This window comes from Heterocephalus glaber, unplaced genomic scaffold, assembly GCF_053883595.1.
Source record: "Heterocephalus glaber isolate CG9 unplaced genomic scaffold, H.glaber_assembly_v1.0 deba00001457, whole genome shotgun sequence".
Classification (NCBI taxonomy): domain Eukaryota; kingdom Metazoa; phylum Chordata; class Mammalia; order Rodentia; family Bathyergidae; genus Heterocephalus; species Heterocephalus glaber.
Window position 1 is genome coordinate 8,540,827 of NW_028258305.1, and position 19,280 is coordinate 8,560,106.

Consider the following 19,280-nt stretch of genomic DNA (forward strand, 5'->3'; position numbering starts at 1 on the left):
ATCTTTCCAGTTTCATCTCTAGTCATTGAACCCCTTCTCTCCTTTATGCACACACAAAGGCACCCTACTTCAAGTTTACTGAATTGTAGTTCCCCAACATGCCATTTTTAATGCTCCCCCGTTTGTCCTTCCTTCCTACCAGCTCTGCTTGAATCAACCTCTATGCTTGTGGTTCCACTGACATCCACTTTCATTGTTTGGTGCTAGATAAACCTCCAGCTCAGAACTCTTAAACTCAAGGCAGTCATAAACTTTTTTTGGGGGTGTGTGTGTGTGTATGTGTGTTATTGGAGTAGATAAGCACTTTGCAAGCAGTTATTCAACTGTCCCATTTAGGACTTGCCTGGAATTCTTAAAGTTAAAGCAGCAACCAGGATTAAATTGTGTAGTTTCTGAATTTTCAAAGGATGACATACTGCCTCTGGTATCAAATTTGATTAAACTTGATAAATTTAATGCTATTTGGTTCTACTGGGGAGGAAGAATTTAATTGCTTACTCTAGAGAACAGACTTTTTTCCCAGTGACTAAGGAACAGAACATTTATTAAAATTATCTTGGTGACCTGAAAGGGAGAAATGTACTTTGTACTTTTTTTTTCCTTGGTAGAAGTAGGTCCAGGGCATTAGCACGTGGTGAAAATTGAATAATTGAGGAATACCGACTTTGGGATTCAGCCTTCCTGGCCCTGCTGTGTGATTAGTTCTGTCCACCCTTCTGGCATGCTGGAGCAGGGAGCCTGCAGAGAATTTAGGAAGGAAAAACCCTTTAGCAAATCTCAGGTACTGAAGACATATCATTTAATTTCACATAACACATGGTGGTTATCTGGTTTCCCATGGCAACCTCTAGTGCTGCCCTACTTTACAATCGAGGATGACAGAATACACCGCACACTGGATGACATCACCTGGAAGTGAATGTAGAGAACAGTTAGCCTATAAGGAGAGGCAAAAAGGTCACTAAAGGATAAAAGAGTCCCTTTAAAAAGAAACTAGATCTTTCTCTATAGCTCAGACTTAGTGAAGGAGATTCCAGATCTACCTACAGCAGTTTGAGGATGAGAGGGAATCCTGTACATCTTTTATGGGGTGAATCTGAATTGTTCTTATTGCAAATTACAGATAAATTTTCACTATAACAATAATAATAATTAACATTAAGTACATGTCAAGAATCTTACTTGGTTCCTTATGTACATGATTTCATTAAATTCTCATATCTCTGCAAAAGAAGTATTAATATTCCTGTATAGGTGATGTTTTTTGATCTCTCAAAATATAAGGCTGAAGAAAGGGTAGGACAATATTGATTATAAGGTTTTAATTTTGAGTCCTCAAAATCCTGTCAGTCTTAGTAGCATTTATTATAAAACAGTGTACTAACTAATGTCTATTAATGCTTTTAGCCTTCCAAAAAAGTTTAAATTACAGTAGTTTTGTCTCATTTTTCATCTTAGGAAACTGAGACCCAGAGACTAGTGAAGCTTAAAGCCTGATTTTCTGACTTCTAGTAATTTATGTATTATACTATTTCCTTACAATTTGAAATAGGGCTTGAATAACTGGAAAGAGAAAAGGAAGAAATCTTATAGTACGATGATATTAGATTGAGGTAGCAGACATAGTAAACAAATCAGACATTTGGAATAGTTCTTAGTGATTAATTGTTCTACTTGGCTCAAGTCTGAACATATTAATACACCTAATGCTTCTGAATGTTCATAAGTCTTTAGAAGTGTATAGTGCCCTGCTGGTCATTTGAAGGAAGTCTTGTTTATTGAAAAAGAGAAGGTGCTACATATATAATACTGCACATATACAGAGTCCACTAAAAAATGTATACACACTTAAGGAAAAAAACTGGTATAAACATTTTAATACTAAATTGATTGAGACATCATGAGATTAATACAAGTTACCTTTGGGCTCTATAATTACAAGAGGTGCTCATTAGCTTCCAGACATTTATTTGTATAGTGAGCTGCTGCTTGGGTAACCTTGGTCATTGAGATTGATGCACATGCATTTTCAGTTTCTTCTCTAAGGGCTGGCAGTGTGCGTTTTCTGCAATGTTCAACATCCTCTAGGGTCCCCCATAAGAGAGTAACACCAACTGTTGAAAAAAATCATACTATTTTTCTTTTCCTGAAGTGTGTATACATTTTTTGGGCAGACTCTGTGTTAAGTCATGTCTGAAGTGGATGTGCTGGCTATTTTTGTGACATGGAAAAGCAGACACTATCTATGGTATTTTATTGACTTATTTCTGTAGGTTTTTGTTATGCTCACAAAATGTCATGTATTATGGCAAGGCATGTCATTCTCGTTTTCTGAGGTGAAAGCTGTAGGAGCCTAATGGCAAACTGAGAAATCTTAGTGACACACATTTACTATGCAATGCACTTTACATCAATTTCATTTAATCCTTACAACAGCTATGATTGTGAATATGATAATCTTCATTTTAGTAATTTTTCAGTTTGTGTGTGTGTGTGTGTGTATGTGTGTGTGTGTGCACGTGCGCTGCTAGGGATTGAACTCAGAATCTTCATACTGAGCTATATTCCCCATTCTTTTTAAATTTTTTGAGACAGGGTCTCATTAAATTGCTAAGTTGACCAAGCTGAGCTTGAACTTTCAGTCCTCCTGCCTCAGCCTCCCAGAGTATGGGGCTATGGGCATGTGCCACTATACCAGGCTAGTTTTTCATTTTTTTCAGTTTTTTATTAATCCTTTCCAGAATGTTTCCTCTAACATGTTATGAGAATTTTCGAATACATAGAAAGGGGGAAAGAATTGTCAATGAATGGCATAACCCACTTAGATTTTATGATTGTTACTGCTTTTGTAATTTTTTTTTTTTTGAGACAGGGTCTCTATATGTAGTTCAGGCTGGACTTGAACTCACTATATAGTCTAGGCTGGGTTCTAACTCACAGTGATCCTCCTGCCTCAGCCTCTCAGTGCTAGGATTACAGGTGTGTGCCTCCACATCTGGCTGTTACTACTTTTCTGTATTTGCTGTATTATATATCCAGCTATCCATTTGTCCACCCATCAATCCATCTTAGCTTTTGTTGTATTCAAAGTGAGTTGAAGATATTACTACATTTAACTCCTGAATACATAAGTGTGAATATTGTGAACTAAGTAGAGTTAAAAATATTATTTTTATTGAAAAAACAAAACCAAAAAACTGAAGCCTTCAATTCTATGTTGTGAGGGTCTGTACATGCAGTCACTTTGGGCTTTCCCCCATGAAATAATAAGATATTTTAAGAAAAAATATATAAGCCACCATGTTAAAAATCACGCATACCTCATTAATGAGAAACAGAAATCTGTAGGGAGGAAGGGGATACCCCTGTTGAATTCCTGGCCACAGCAAAACAGCATTGCAAAGTGAAATCTTACCTCATTTCTGATTGTAAATTGAGACTGAGGTCACTGCACATTTCCAAACTTGAATTCTGCTAATAAGGGGAGTTTGACTAGCAAATTAGTTAAGCACTTTGGTAATGATATTGGAACTTAATTTCACTGAACATTTCTCCCCTTTTCTCTTCTTTTTGGGTGTGACTAAATTGCCTACAGCATGCGGCATGGTTGCTGGTAAAACAGGAAATGGGGTAAGTAATTTAAGTAGGGAGTTTTTACCACCATTTAAATATGTTACCTGATTCTTAAAGTACTTTTACTACTACTGTCTCCTTTCTTAGAGTAAATTCATAGCTACTAGAGAAATAATTTTTATTGTATAAATTTAGGGTGTCAGATTTGTTCAGTTAGTTTACTTGCATAGCGTATTAATCTATTGAAGTGGATTCATTGTTTTATATATGTAAATATATAAATACATATTTTATATGCATTAGGCACTGTATAATGTATTTTGGGAAGTATCTTAAATAATAAAGTATATATTCATCTTAGAAATTAAATTATTAAACTAGGCCATAAATATAAAGTATAAAATATAAAGTATAAAAATTAAGACAGAACAGTAATGAGTTTATACACAGATAATTCATACAAAATGTAAAATTCACAACCCTTCATCTGAAACCCTTGGAGGCCAGATGTGTTTTGGAATATAGAATTTTTGGATTTTTAGGAATATAGTGTGATGTTAACTATCATATAAAGCACACTTCTTTCTTGGAGTGGTGCTATATAATCAAGCACATTAGTATTTTTGTAATGAAACATAAGAATATTTACACTAAGTTTGGTAAACAAAGTAAATAGCCTCATGTGTTCAAATCAAGATTTGGTTGCAATCAAATTTTTTTAAAAAAAATTTAACTCTTCAGAGTTTTTTGTATTTCGAAACTTAAAATTCTGTATCATAAAAAGGGCCAAGCTGTACCATAAAAAGGGCACACACCTGTAATCCCAGCACTTGGGAGGCTGAGGCAGAAGGATTGCTATAAGTTCAAGGCCAACTTGGGCTACAAAATGAGTTCAAGGTGAGCCTGAACTACAAAGTGAGACCTTGTCTCAAAAAACAAAACAATGCCAGGGATGTAGCTCAGCAGTTCTGGCGCCTGCCTTGCAAGCGTAAGGTCCTGAGTTCTATCCCTGGTAACAAAACAAAATAAAACAAAATGGCCATATGATTGTTGGAGTTTTCTGTAAACTCTGGAGAGAAATGCCCAGAAGTATAGATGTTTGTACAGTATTAGAATCTCATACTTAAGTAATTTATAGAAAAAGTAATTTATTTTTTGTTTTGTATTTGACATCTATACTTTTAAAGGGATAATAATGACATTTATCAAAGGTTTGGGGGGCTAGCTATGTTTTATTAGTCATAAAAGCTTACAATTCTGGTGTAATAACAAAATTTGATTTTGTTTTTAGAAAATTGTTATCATAGTAAGAACATGCCATTTTCTAAATGTTTTCAGTTTGCATCCATGTTGCTTCCGAGTTCCTTTTCATTCTATAAACTGTAATCCCAAAGAATATGAAAGCATTCCTGTAACCAGTTATAGTTTTCAGTTGGATACTGAATGGATAGATCAACTATTTTTTAATTTGTATTTTTAGAGAAACAGTAGTTTTTATATTTTTTTCCCACATCAACTTAACCATTAGCTAAATTACTTTTTTTTTTTTTTTTTTTGGTACCAGAGATCGAACTCGGGTCCTTTCGCTTGTGCAGCAGGCGGCGAAACCACTGAGCTAAATCTCCAGTCCCTGCTAAATTACTTTTTGCTTTCTACCTAAAGTTATTATCTTTTGGTCTTGCACAATTATATTAAGATGGATATTGCTTATAAATAGTAATTTCTGGGCCGGGGATTTAGCTCAGTGGTTCCGCTGCCTGCCTCACAAGCGCAAGGATCCAAGTTCGATCCCTGGTACCCCCCAAAAAACAAAAACAAAAACAAACAAACAAATAAATAATAATGTCTATCAGTGACGATTAGACATTAAAAGGAATGATTCAAGGTGGGTGATATGGTACATGCTTACCCAGCTATTTAGCGGGGTCTGGGATTTAGCTCAGTGCTGCTGCGCCTGCCTCAAAAGTGCAAGGTCCTGAGTTTGAGCCCCAGTTCCAGAAAAACAACAACAACACAAAAACCCCAGCTATTTAGGAAGCTGAAGCAAGAGGATTACAAGTTCAAGGGCAGTCTGGGCAATTTAATAAGACCCTGTCAAAAAATAAAGAAGTTTGCAGTTGTAGCTTAGTGGTAGAGCACTTGGCCAGCACGTGCAAGGCCCCAGGTTCAGTCCCCAATACTCAGGATAAGAAAAGGTGTGTGGAGGATTTACAGGTCGACCCTAACATCTCTTTTATTAAAAGTAGCCCTGTAAATAGCCGTAAGGCTGGTTTGAAGTTTTATTTGAATTAAGTGAGCTTGTTAGTTTGTTAGTAATGTCTCAGTGTTCTCAACCGAGTAGTGCAGTTTTAGTAATAGCATACCATGTTTTTCTTTCCTCTTACCTCAGTTGCTTTCTATTACAATTTTAGGTTACAAACTAAAGCTAGATATCATAATAGGGACTTCCCAAAACCTGTGTATTGGCTCATAAGTAGATTTTTGGAGAATAGGAGATATTTATTGAGCCATTTATCTGATATTACATTGATGAGAGTTTCAGAACATTGATATTTCAGGATTTAGTATTTATTCTTCAGCAGTAAGGGGAAAAAATGTAGAGCTTTTACATTGATTTCCCAAAAGTGAGGCCCATTTTTAGCAAGAGAGAAGATGCAAACATTTTTAACATGGATATGATTATTGTAATAAACAGTTTTATAGTTTCTGGGCTGTAAATGTCATTTCTCACCTTTCCAGAATATATAAATCCTGGATCTGACAGTTCTAGTTCAGAAAAACGCAGTATGTTTTTATCATTGAAGCTTTAAAAATTGTCTTATATGCCATTAAAAAGTACTGCCTTGATTTCACTAGAGTATAGACCACGAGGTGAGAAATCTTGGTATGGTTTATTTTCTGCTTTCTATCTAATGTATTAAATGTAACATGATAGGCACTCAATCATGATTTTTAAAATAATTCTTGCCTTTCAAGGAAAAAGTGAAGCTTTTCATGTTGGTGAATTAATTTTTGTTATTCAGAAAGCAGAGTATGTCGCTGGGGAGAAATTATGTAGTTCAGTTAAAAGAAGCCTACAAATGGATAACACACCCCCTGTTTTCAGAGGAACTGGGTGTTCCCATCGATGGAAAGGTATTGCATCATCAGCATTATTAATTGTATTCTCTGGTTTTATTAGGTTTACTTTATTATATGGCAGAGTTTTGGTTAGCCAAAATAATCTTCTCTTTGAATAATTCAGTAAAGGATTTCTAAGCTTTTAAAATGTTAATTTTTTTTTTTTTGAGACAGTATCTCACCATGTAGTTCAGGCTGATTTTGAACTCATTGTGTAGCCCAAGCTGGCCTTGAACTCATGGCAGTCCTTTTCCTCAGCCTCCCAAGTGCTGGGATTACAGGTGTGCACCACCACACCAGGCAAAATATTAATTTCTAATGGTCATAAATTGAAGTTAAAGCCTCTTTTTTTTCTCTAAGATTTCTTTGTGATCCGAGACATTTATGGATTTAATATATACCTGGGCCAGGGATTTACCTCAGTGGTTCTGGCACCTGCCTCACAAGTGCAAGGTCCTGAGTTCTATCCCTGGTACAAAAAAAAAAAAAAAAAGAAGAAGTAATGTATACCCTAACTTAAAAGGTTAAAAATAACCTGTGCCTTTAGTATTTATAGTTTAATTGGAAGGACAGATTTACCGATACAAAGTAATATATTAATAACTGACCCAGTGTAGAATCATCTCTAGACTATTTAATTTTGTTTTATCTGTAGCTAACCTCCTCTTAAAGTACATGAAAATTACATATTCAACTATAGTGAAAATGGGCTCAATCTATCCTACCTTGTCAATATCTCAAGTCCCTTTGTTTACTTTTAGTCAGAGACTGCTTTCAAAACCAAAAACTTAGCCACATTCCTAATTCCAGAGAACACCTTGCTTTAGTCCCTGAAATGGACTGAATTTCAGGAAAGAGCTCAGGTTTCCAGATGTGAAAACAGAACATAGTTACATCTTAAATTAGATTTTTAATAGTATATCCCCCTTGCCTGGTCATTTTTCTTGAAATTCTCTCAGTATCAGATACTACCCTGTTCAAGTAAAATCACAAAGCCATCTTCCATAGCTAAATAGTTAAGTTTTTAACCATTCTAAATTATTCATTCTGTTTCTTTCAAACAGTCAGAACAAGCTGTAAATGTCTTTAAAACTGAGTACTAATAGAGAATAAAACCTCATCATAGCTAGTATGAAGAGGAAATGAGGTAATGCAAGTACTTTGGAAATTAGAGAAGTCAGTAATGCAAAATATTTTACCTCAAATTTTAGTTTTGAAGCATAAATAACTTTACATAGTGAATCTGTGAGAACAAAAAAAAATAGAAAACAAAAGATGTAATAATGTTTTGATAAATTCAGGCCAAGTGAAGTTTTTCTTTAATAGACAATTATGATTCACTTTAATTTTATTTTGTAGGTTAGAATAGGAGCCCCCCCCCAACTATTTATTATTTTGATCTTAGAGTAGCTAATGAGCTTGCTAAAAATCCAGTGAACGTACTGCATACCAAACTTATAAATACACTGCACAGTAAAAACGGTAAGTTGTAAGATAATGATAATTTTAGCTTTTTCTAATGTGGAATTTTGTATATTCTCTGCAGAGGTAAAAGTATGTACGGTATGGAATCTTTTTATGTATGAGTATTCAGTGTAGCATTTTTTTTTAATAACAGAAAATTTTCTACAACTTAAATATGTGACAATCCTTAGAAAGATGTCCATGAAATAAGATTAAATAAAGCAGTTTTCCAAGAGTATGCTTAATACCTTAAAAAATGTGTGTGTGTGTGTAAAAATGGCTAGAAACCCACCAAATTATTAGTTCTACCTTGGTGGAATGGGATTGAAAAACCATCCTGTATTTGATTCTTTTATAATTTGTAGGTATAACTTTTATAACCAAAAATTAAGATCTCTCTTTTAAAACTAAAATCAATTAAGAAATTTGAGCACTTTAAAAATAAGCTTTGGGAGTGATGGTGTGCATCTGTAATCCCAGCACTCTGAGGCAGGAGGATTGTCACAAGTTTGAGGCCAGCCTGGGCTACATAGTGAGTTCAAGGCCAGCCTGAACTACATGGCATGACCCTGACTCAAAAAGCCAAAAAATAAAATAAAATAAAAATAAGCTTCAAGCTGAGCACAATGGTGCATGCCTGTAGTCTCAGTTACTCAGGATCTCAAGTTTGAGGGTAGCCTAACTAATTTAGTGAGACCTTGTCTCGAAAAAAAAAAAGAAAGAAAGCTGAGGATGTAGTTCAGTGCTGAAGTCCTGGGTTCAATCCTCCATACCACTAAATTAATTAGTTAAAAAAAGTAGGGGGTGGGGGGTTGAGGGTGTAGCTCAGTGGCACAGTGTCCCTGGATTTGATCCCTAGCCCTGAAAAAAAATTTTTTTATATGAAGTTTTGAAGGATAGGAGTACAATACAATGTTTTTTGCCTCTTTAATAATTTTTTCTTTTAATAATTTTGTCTCTTTAATAATTTTGCCTGTAATAATTTTAACTATAGTATTGACTGAACCATTTTTTCTTTTAGTTATTATCTCTTTCCAGTTCTCTAAATTCTCATTCATCTTCATATCTAATTTACATAGTTGCCTCCAAATCATACAAATTAATTTTTAAAATCTTTAAAAACCTGTTTGGCAGTATCACTAGTGATTGAATTTTTAAATGGAAAAATGAAAACCTTTCCTTTATAGCTGCTCTGTGAACAAGCTGTTTTGAGAGCAGTAGTGTATATATCTTTCCTTGTCATTTTTTCTGAACCAATGTTTGAGAGTTAATTTCAATTTCCATTGATAAATTGTCAGATGTTAGTTTCCTTTTGCTCATTTTAAAACTGTCTTTATAATTTTTAGAGCTTATTTGAAGTGAGTGTGGTCTTCGCTCACCCAGAAACAGTTGAGGATTGCCATTTCCTGTAAGTTGCCATGTAAACAGCAGGGTTAATTATGTAAAATTGTTAATGGCCTTGGTTTTCGTAAAAATAGTATTGTTTCTCTTTCTAATAACTATTTCAGAACTTGTCATGTCTTAATGGGTTTAAAATGTAACTTCTCACATAAAGTTCCCAAGTAAACCAGTACAGCTCATGTAGAGATTGATTTTGACTGCTCCTGATATCTTGAGTTTAGCAGCCATGTTATGTAAAATATATTTGAATTATGCCCATTCCCAAAAAACTCATTAACCTTTTTTATTAACTTGAATTTTATTTTAGAGGTACAATTTGCCCAGATTGTTTCAAGCCAGCCAAAAACAAACAGGTAAGGATACTTTTTATTTTTTAGTGAGTTTTTTTCTGTACTGAATATTCAAGTTAACAATAAAACAAATGTACATTAAAAATGTGGCAACTCTGTTATACCAAGAATTAGTCTTTAAATATTTCTATTTACTACATTTATTTTTATTATTTTTTTCAACTCTCATCACCTTTGCCTCTGGGTAGGAAATCATAGCACACAAATATTTGGCAGTGTCTAGGTTGTTCCACTGGTTCCTTGAGTTTAGAACTAGAGTTTCAATGATGTTACTATTTGAGGAAATTCAACTTTTAATTTTGGACTCCCCAAATTACATCATCTGGGAATATCCATGGTAAGTATCAATAGCATTCCAAACCTTTGTCTAATATATATTTTCTGGAAATTGGTGTTTAAAAATACAAACCCAAGTAAATTTTTTATTTAAGCAGTCCTGAATTAATACAATTTGAATATCCTTTATCCAAAATGCTTGGACCAGAAATGTTTCAAAGATTTTGGGATTTTTTTGGACTTGGAGTAGTTGTCTGACTTTGCTTGTTGACTTCCCTAGTCTGGATTTTGAATTTTTAGGTAAAGAAAAGCATTTAGCTATATCATACATTTGCAAACAGGCATTTTATTCACACTCCTCTTGACTGTCTGATGTTAGCTGATTTTCATGTTAATGAGCAAATTAGTTTTTTACTTTTAGTACACATGCCATTTTGTTCTTATGATTGTTAGACTATCTTTATTTTATTGTCAGAGATACATATTTTGGTCTTCCCTTTGCTTTTTTTTTTTTTTCTTCCCTTTGCTTTGACTAATTACTTGGCCTCACAGAACTAGGGATGTGGAGGGGAAGAGTTTGTAACAGTTGTCAAGTATTGTATCTTCTACAGAAATAATTAGAAATGCAGACAAAACCTAGGACTGTGCTTCCATACTCTTCTCATATCATGGCACACTTATATTGCCGTGTTTGTTCAACACTGTAAACTTAACAGATGAAATTGTTCCAGGTTGGAACCAGTAGGCCTGAGGGATCCCATCGTCCCAGGCCCTGTGCAGAAGCCTTTGTGAATGAAAAGGATGGGTATCTTGGCACAACTTGGCTTGCTGCTTTGCCATACCAGTTCTGAAGCACTGCCCAAGTGACTTGTAAAACATTTGTGTTGAATATCTAGTTTCATTTTTTGTTACATTTGAGGAATATAGAAGTGCTAGTATCAGATAATAGGATAAGAATTTTTTTTCAAAGCATCTTAGACACCATATTCTTTGGCTAGTGGGAGTTGCAAATCCTCAAATGTAAGTTCTTACCTAGTGGCTGAGAGTAAATTGAATGACCTTTTGAGATTCTTTCAGGCCTAAGATTTTATATGTTATGAAACAAACACTTAATTTTGAGTTCTGATCATATGCCTCCTTATAGAACTATTCCCTAGGGTTCCCAAGGTTATGGTTTAGAAAAGTCATTGCTTTCACTAATGATAAACTGTTAAGATGCCTACTTTTTACTCTTTTCTAGTCACATGTGATTCCTTATTATAAAAGAAATATTATGATTTATGTACTCATTATACATGGAATACATATTAGTATTCCTTGAAGTTTGGCTTTTTATTTTTAAAAAAAATTCAAGTGAGCTGTGCATGGTGGTGGATACCTGGAATTCCAGCACTAGGGAGGCTGAGGCAGGAGGATTATGAGTTTTGAGGCCATCCTGGGCTACATAGTGAATATGAGGCCAGCCTGGACTACATAGCCAGACCCTGTCTCAAAACAAACAAAACCCAAACCCAATTGGGACATTTATTGTAGATGCCGTTCTGTTCAGTGTAGTGGATTTGCTTACTTTGTGGCTGTTTGTGACACTGAGCTGGTAGATGCCAGAGCAGACTGGTTGGCTCTCATTTACCCCAACCTTAGCAGCCAACTCCTAAATTGTATAGCATTGTGGCCATTGAAGGGATGTAGGGAAGAAAATGTAGATGGATCCATCTAAATTCCTCCTGAAGTCTGGGGGAAAAAGTTCAAAACATATTTTGTGCAGTGTCATCATTTTTGTGTTTGAAGAATGCCATCTTGTGAGGAGTGGGACAGTACAGTAAAGAAGACTTGTTCTGCTTGATCTACCTGGCACTGTGGACAGAGACCAGACTGGCAAGAAGGGTTGTAGAAGTCCACTAACTACATAACTGACATTATGAGTGCTTAAATTTTACTTATTTTCTTTGAGCTGTGAAGTATTTATCACTTTTAAGTATGTAAAACAATGTAATTTACCTAGTCATGTTCTGTACGTCAGCTCCAATGTTTTATTTTTTAGATAATAAAATGTCTTTTCATTTTGCCCCGTAGTCAGTGTTCACTAGAATGGCAGTTATGAAAGCTTTGAATAAGATAAAAGAAGAGGATTTCTGCAAGTAAGTAGAAGTATAAAAATAAGGAACCAATCATGAATTTTAGAATAAAGGGAATGTAGAGATAATCTGGGTTATCTCTAAAGAAAGACTGGATGTGTTTCAGAGACTATGTCTTATATGCCCCTAGCTCAATAGCTGGCATATAGTGGTGTTCATTAGATGTTTATCAAATTAATATTTGGATCGTGAATCAAGCCCAATTTTCTTATGTTTAGAAGAGGATTTTTATGTCCAAAAAGAACCTGTCTTTCCTGAGTTTTCAACTGGATGATAGAGAGTGAACCTCTGGCCCATTGCTATTTTTATTACATCCTTAATTCTGTATCTCCTAGGATGGCCCATCTCCAGAGGTGGGAGAAGGCTTGGGAGTTTTCTTAGTTGTAACGGGAATAGCACTGGCTTGGAGCAAGGGACCCTAGCCCTAGGTCCACTGTCTTGTCCTCATTTGAAATCCTAGGCAAATTAACTCCATTTTTGGATATCAGTGTCTTCTAAAATATAAATTGTTAAAATATGCTGAATTACAGTAAGTACAATAGTAAACCTTATATTTTAATTCTCAGTGCACTTATTTCATTAAATAAAATATTATAGTTATCCTTCCAGGACATCCTGGAATAAATTTCAAGCAGTGACATTATGAAGAGGGTTTTATATCTTTTACTGACTAAAAATGAATCTCAGAATGGAAATATTTTTATTACATTTTAGAAAGTAAACAATTATACAAGCACTACTTCCTGAGTTTCTAAATGATTTCTTTGTAAAGGCATCCTGGGAAACTAGGAAAATTTTAAGCCACACATTTAGGGTAAATTCCACATCCAGCTGGGTGTGGTGGCTTCCACTTTATTATCCTAGCTACTTGAGTGGCTGAGGCAGGAAGATCACAAGTTTGAGGCAAGCCTGGGCAATTCAGCAGAAAGGACCTTATCCAAAATAAAAAAGTTGATGATATAGTTCAATGGTAGACTATTTGAATGACTCTCTGTGTTCAATCCCTAGTATCACCAAAATATACATCTATATCCACATCTAGTAATTTATAAGTAGACTCTAGTTTGTGGCTTTGAAGATTTCTAGATCATGGACAGATAATAAAGCCATATGTTGTTCTTTCCCATCTATCTTCAGTGGAATTGAAGTTTCTTAGCTAAGAGGGGCGAGTGTCAGCCACTTTCTACTTTTTCTGCTCTGTGCTCTAATTCCCAAAGTCATAGTTGAAATGAGAGAGAAGAAAAAGGAAAAATGGTAAAGTACCCTCCTAAAGGTGGACATTTGCCACTGGTGGGATGTCCTCCACAGATGGGACCACTCACCGCACACCAGCCTTACCCAAACAATTGAGAATCCTGTAAGCCAGCAGCAAGTGACAGAGGAGTGAAAAATGGTTGAGGACCCTGGAGGGGCTTCCACTTCATAAAAATGGATTTCCCCCCAAATCTCAAGGCTGTTAGAAATGATATCTGGGAAGATGAGGTGGCATCTGAGAGGCCTGATTTACTTAGTTCCATTGTTAGGTGTTAAAAGTGATACTCCAAGATGTGAGGGCGATCTGGCTGCGACATCTGTCACCCCATTAATTGCCAGGGTTGATTTGGCTGTGTCTGGCTAGGCGGGTATCCCCTTCTTCCCTCACCTCTCCATGTGCATCCCTCCCGAAGTTGCATGGGGGAGCCGGGGGGATTACCACCCCCACCCTCATGGAAGAGGACTGTTTCTCCCCCATGCTCTCCCCTGCTAGAGCTGCTAGAGTCCTGAAAGACTTTTATTGTTCCCAAACTAAAAGTTAGAGAGAGGCATAGTGCTTTACAAACCCAGGTTCTATGTGTGTCCCAGACAGTGCTGATTCATCTTAGTTTTGTGATTCAATATCATGTCTGGAAAATAGTAGCCATAAAATTTATTTTGTTTTGCAGGCAATTTCCTTGTCCTCCAAACTCACCAAAAGCTGTATGCACTGTTCTTGAAATTGAATGTGCTCATGGTGCTGTTTTTGTGGCTGGTAAAATATTTAGTCTAGAATATATGTACACTGTCAATCTATTGTCCTTTCTGAACAACTCCACTGACAACTCTTCTGCTTTATTCTTACTGTTGTTAGGAGGTTCTCATTAGTTTACTCTTTTGAGAAGTACAACTGATAGCCAAATTTATTTTAGATTCTGTAGCCTTTCTTAAAGATTATCAGGAAATCTGTTATTTAAAATGCCATGGCAAAGAGGATTTCTACCAGAGATTGAATTTCCAGTTTTTCACATGTATTAGTTTCCATCAGAGATAGTCATGTATGGGCAGATGTAGAGACTCAAAACTAATGAGGAAAACTGCAGCATAAAAGGATGTTTTATAACATGGAATGCAAACTTGAAAAAATAATTTGATTATCTCTCAAATAAGTAAACACTTGGCTTTCCCCTGAAAAAAAATTGTTACATTAATTTTCCCAAGCATACTATAGCAGTTTTTGTTTTGAAAGTTACAGCTGCCTCATAGTAGTAGCTGAAATGAAATTATACGTTAGTCTTGATTACCCTAGGGCAATGAAAACTTCTCGCCTTAGTGTAGCTTTACTCATAAAGCAGTGAGTGATAGCCTGCTAGGGTTTTTGTTTGTTTGTTTTAACTTACAAAAACTTCAGAATTTCCTATATTTGAATCCCTTGGAATACATTATCACCAATGTCTATTACACTTAAAGTATTATTAATCATATGTAAAAGCAATAGTTTTTCTTCTTTTTTAAATGATACTTAGTGTGTTCCATACTATAACTTGTTCAGTCAGCTAGTTGTATTACTGAATATGTTGAGCATTTTTTTAAACTTGTTCCTACCATGTTGTTAGCCATCTGTTCTGTTGTTACTTTAAATCTTTTTATCTGATTATCTTCATGACTATGGGCTAGCTCCTCAAGTTAGATTGTGAATTAAAGGCTAGACTGTTTTACATCATAGCACTTAAGATATTGGCACTCATTAAAAATTGTTGTTTCTCTTTTTATTCTATTGTGTTAATTGTGCCATTCCATACAAACTACCTAATATTTCTTTGACAGGGAGATATAATAAATACTCCAGAAATCTACCACAAACTCCTTGGATAATTGATGGGGAAAGGAAGCTGGAATCTTCAGTGGAAGAATTAATTTCAGATCATCTATTGACAGTATTTAAAGCAGAGAGTAAGTTATAATGCTAATATTTTAAGTCTATTGTCATTCATGAACAGATTTCTTTGGGTTGGCAGGAAAAATCACTATATTTTGTTAATCACTACCAAGCCCAGATCCCTTGGCTGTAGGCTTCCTGTGAATAGGGAGTGTGTCCAGGTGTCTATGGCCTAGGCTGGATTTTAGCCTTGGTACCCAGGAATGTCTTTCCTTTCTTAAAATGCCTATTCTGTCCTGGGAAATTGAAAACAGTTGACACCACTTTAAATGAATGGACTTGGTGGACCACAGTTTCCGCATCCAGTAGTTATTTAAGAGGCATCACTGGCAAATGTTTAGCTTTTCTTTTAACATAGTGTGTTAGGATGAAGTTCAGGCCTAGAGAAATTAGATGGACAGAAGCCATTTTACAAAAACCTCATGCCAGCATGTTGTATTTTAATTTCCTAGGTATTAATGTGCCCAGAGTTTGTGGGATGAGTCAGGTCCTGTCAGGCTTACATTTTCCTTGTCTCAACAGGCCTGTCAGGTCAGAGGCAGCATAAAGTCTTGATTTCAGTTAGGAGTAAAGACTATATGAGCTATTGCCATGAGCTTTTACCTACTTAATTCATTATTTGCAGACTGGTTCTCTCCTAAGTTTTGTGATTGAGTATCATCTCTGGGAGATTATGAAGAAGTAGAAATGTAGCTTAGCCTAAAAAGTCTCTTTCAAAGTCTTTTTGGGGTTACTGTACTTCTTTTCTTTAAGAAGATTCAAAAAAATCTTCAATTCTATTCAAGTCTCGAAGCAGTCCCGAGGAAAGCTCCTGTTATCTCAGAGGGCTCTGACATAGATGTTATGTTTCCCCCTTGTAGTCTTTTTCTGAAATTGTCATTTTCCACATGAAGGGAGAACTGTTGTCCCCGAATTGAAAATAAAGCAAATTGTGTGTTCAGTATGAATGCTGAGGACATGTATTAAGAGCCATTTGAGAAAAAGCAGACCTCTAGGCCTCTGTGCTAACTGGCTCCTTCTTAGGGATAAAACCTTATTTTTGAAATCCTGAATTAATAGCACTAATTTATTAAACCCATGTTTCTCAGATATATTACTGATTATTTTTGAGTTAAGGACTTATATGTAAAGACTCTAGAAAGGTGATTTTATTTGTTGTGCTCTTAGGTTTTACAGCTCCATGAAATAAATCAATATTACATGAAGCAGCCTAGCTACTTAGGTAATCATTCTTTCCTGTAAATGGGATATACAAACGTGTTTCTCAGTCACTTCAAATTGGCACATCTTGTTATCTGCTTGTTAATTCCCTAGTTAATGAGTATTATTTTGACACTTTTAAAATCAGTGAGTCTAGCCGAGGATTTAGGTCAGTAGTGCTGACGCCTGCCTCGCAAGCACAAGGACCTGAGTTCAATCCCCAGTATTAAAAAAAAAAATCAATTGTTTGTTAGGCTGGGGATTTAGCTCAGTGGTTCTGCCACCTGCCTTGCAAGCACAAGGTCCCAAGTTCAATCCCCAGTACCAAAAAAAAAAAAAAAAATCAGTGAGTCTCACAAGTTTTCCCCAGTACTACATTTATTACTTCATTAATTCAGTAACTTTATCATATCATCTCCCTTCTAAAAACTGGTCAATGACAAGCTGTAAGATGAAGCCCAGCTCCTTAACTTGGTACTCTGGGGCCTATATCATCTGGCTTCTGCCCATTTTTCAGCCTCGGTGTCGTCTGCCCATGGGTACAAAGGTCACTGCAAATTAGCTGAACCATTTATGGGTCCTAATCATTCTTGCCCTTGATTTTGCTTTTGAAATAGCCTTTCCTTTGAGCAGAAGGGTCGAAGAACCAAAGAATTAGAAGCTATAGCAAGAACTAATGTGATTTTAGAAAAACTCAACTAACTTTTAAGTGTATATTTTCTAATACTTAAGGCAGTAGCTCCTTCTTCCTTTTTGTCAGCTATTATTCCTGATTGCACACTAGTAAAGTTTTCAGGTTTGCCTCTACAAGTTTTTCCCACTCTAGTATCCAAGGATATTTTCTTAGTTCTCAGTTTTGAAACATTTTTTTCTGAAACGCAGAATCCATACTCCTCCTTTGGTCTAGATTTGGTGCTTCTCTGGCCTTCTCAAGAGCCTAGCTTTCTACACTTCTTTCTCCTTAATGGGCAGGAAGTTGTGGGGAGTTTTATGGAGTGGTCTGTGAATCTGAGATTTCTGGGCTGAGTTCATGTAACTGGTAGACCCACTTCTGAGTCCTGTTCATTCTTATTATCCCTGCTAATCTTGGGTTCTAGCTTAGTCACTGTGGGCCCCCTGCTTTAGATTGGGAGAGGTGTGGAGAGGTATAAGACAAACCACTATCCTAGACAAACCACTATCTACACCTTTCAGCCTGCTAGATGCCATTTTGAATTCTCATTTTAACCACAGCTTTCTATCCTTGGTGCTACTTGTTGAGTCTGTTAACTCTGACTGGAAGCTTCTGATGTTGTTGTGGGCTTATTAGTAATTTGACACTCTAATAGAAACACAGGATGGAGGGTTCTTTGGGATTTAGTAGTCCAGAGAATACTTTATTTATTTGTTTATTTATCAGGAATACCAAAGTGAGTCTTTATGTTAAGAGGGCCTGTGGTGCAGCACAGAGGGTTCAGCACTTTAGGAGGGAGCCCTCCTAGACTAAAGCCCAAGGTCTGGCTGGAGAGTGCTGCTGGGATGAGCTGCCGGCCTGTTCTGGTGAGAGGCAAGGTTGAAAGCTTGCTGTAAATGTTGGATATGCAGAGAAGGGGCCCAGATCCCTCTCTTCCTGATCTTAGCAACTCTAGGGTGCCCCTTCCCATCTTCATAAAGGCAACAGTATCATCTGAAGCTGCCCACAGAATCCTACTCCCTGCCTGGTTTACATTCTTCCCTGGAAAGGAGCCTGGCCTCATCCTCCTTAAGGCTGCTCATTTGGCCAGTCCTCAGGTGCTGTCACACACCACACAGGTCACCCGTACTTCTGAGCTTAAGCAGCAGCATGAACTCTAGGCCTCGCTTGGGTATCTAGACCTTATCAAACTATCCCCAGGTTGATTGCTGCTCCTCTTTGCGAGACACAGTCCTGGGTCCTGTGGGTCACAGAGGAGCTCACTTCACTTGATACTACACGACATACAGCCCAGAGCCTGTTTCTAGCCTGCTTTGGTCTGCTGAAAGGATTTCTAAAAGGCAAAGGAAGGATGAATTCCTGTTTTCTTCACAGCTAAACATCTCAGAAAGGAAGACTAATCTTCAGTGTTTTTTCATGGGACTTTCAAACCTTTTAGCCTTGACTTGCCTTGTCTTACCTTGCCTTGTTTTCCCTTGCCTTCCCTTCCTTTCCTTTCCCTTTTCTTTTCTATTCTATTCTTTTCTAAGAGATATTGTCTTCCTATTTTGCCTAGGCTTACCTTGAACCCTGGGCTCAAGGGATCCCCCTGACTCAGCCTCCTAAGCAGCTGCAACTATAGTCATGCCTCACTAACCTTCCTTTTTCTAAAATTTGCATGGAAATTCTGTGTATAAAATCTTTGCTGAGAGGAAATGGCCGTCACCCTCCCAATTCCCCCTTCCATTCTTCCCAGAAATCTTGTTCCTCCTTACCTTGTGCTCTCTAAAGTGGCTGGAGTATTGGGGAATAAAGACAAATCCCATAGCCTGTGTTAGAATTGTGCCCTCAGTGCAGCAGTGTTCCTATACTTACCCTGTCCTATGCCTAACCCACTTTTTTTGGTAGTCCATAGCTCTCCACAAAGAGCAAGCTCT

General features: G+C 36.4%; 2 protein-coding genes across 6 annotated transcripts in view; one reads left to right on the top strand and one right to left on the bottom strand.

Moving 5' to 3' along the window:
• Pus10 (pseudouridine synthase 10) overlaps nucleotides 1–19,280 on the top strand; it is a 71,822-nt gene that overhangs the window by 38,886 nt on the left and 13,656 nt on the right. For 3 of the 5 annotated variants that reach the window (XM_004867240.4, XM_013066439.3, XM_021246284.2), the window contains exons 5-11: nucleotides 3,596–3,630; nucleotides 6,597–6,708; nucleotides 9,504–9,565; nucleotides 9,866–9,911; nucleotides 12,258–12,322; nucleotides 14,242–14,327; nucleotides 15,380–15,505. In XM_004867240.4, the coding sequence (XP_004867297.1) occupies nucleotides 3,596–3,630; nucleotides 6,597–6,708; nucleotides 9,504–9,565; nucleotides 9,866–9,911; nucleotides 12,258–12,322; nucleotides 14,242–14,327; nucleotides 15,380–15,505 (532 nt within the window). The remainder of the gene's footprint in view (nucleotides 1–3,595; nucleotides 3,631–6,596; nucleotides 6,709–9,503; nucleotides 9,566–9,865; nucleotides 9,912–12,257; nucleotides 12,323–14,241; nucleotides 14,328–15,379; nucleotides 15,506–19,280) is intronic. The other 2 variants (XM_087216035.1, XM_087216036.1) reach the window with 1 other exon arrangement.
• Rel (REL proto-oncogene, NF-kB subunit) overlaps nucleotides 510–19,280 on the bottom strand; it is a 73,660-nt gene continuing 54,889 nt past the window's right edge. The window contains exon 10 of the mRNA XM_087216033.1: nucleotides 510–738. Within this exon, the coding sequence (XP_087072159.1) occupies nucleotides 527–738 (212 nt within the window). The 3' untranslated portion in view covers nucleotides 510–526. The remainder of the gene's footprint in view (nucleotides 739–19,280) is intronic.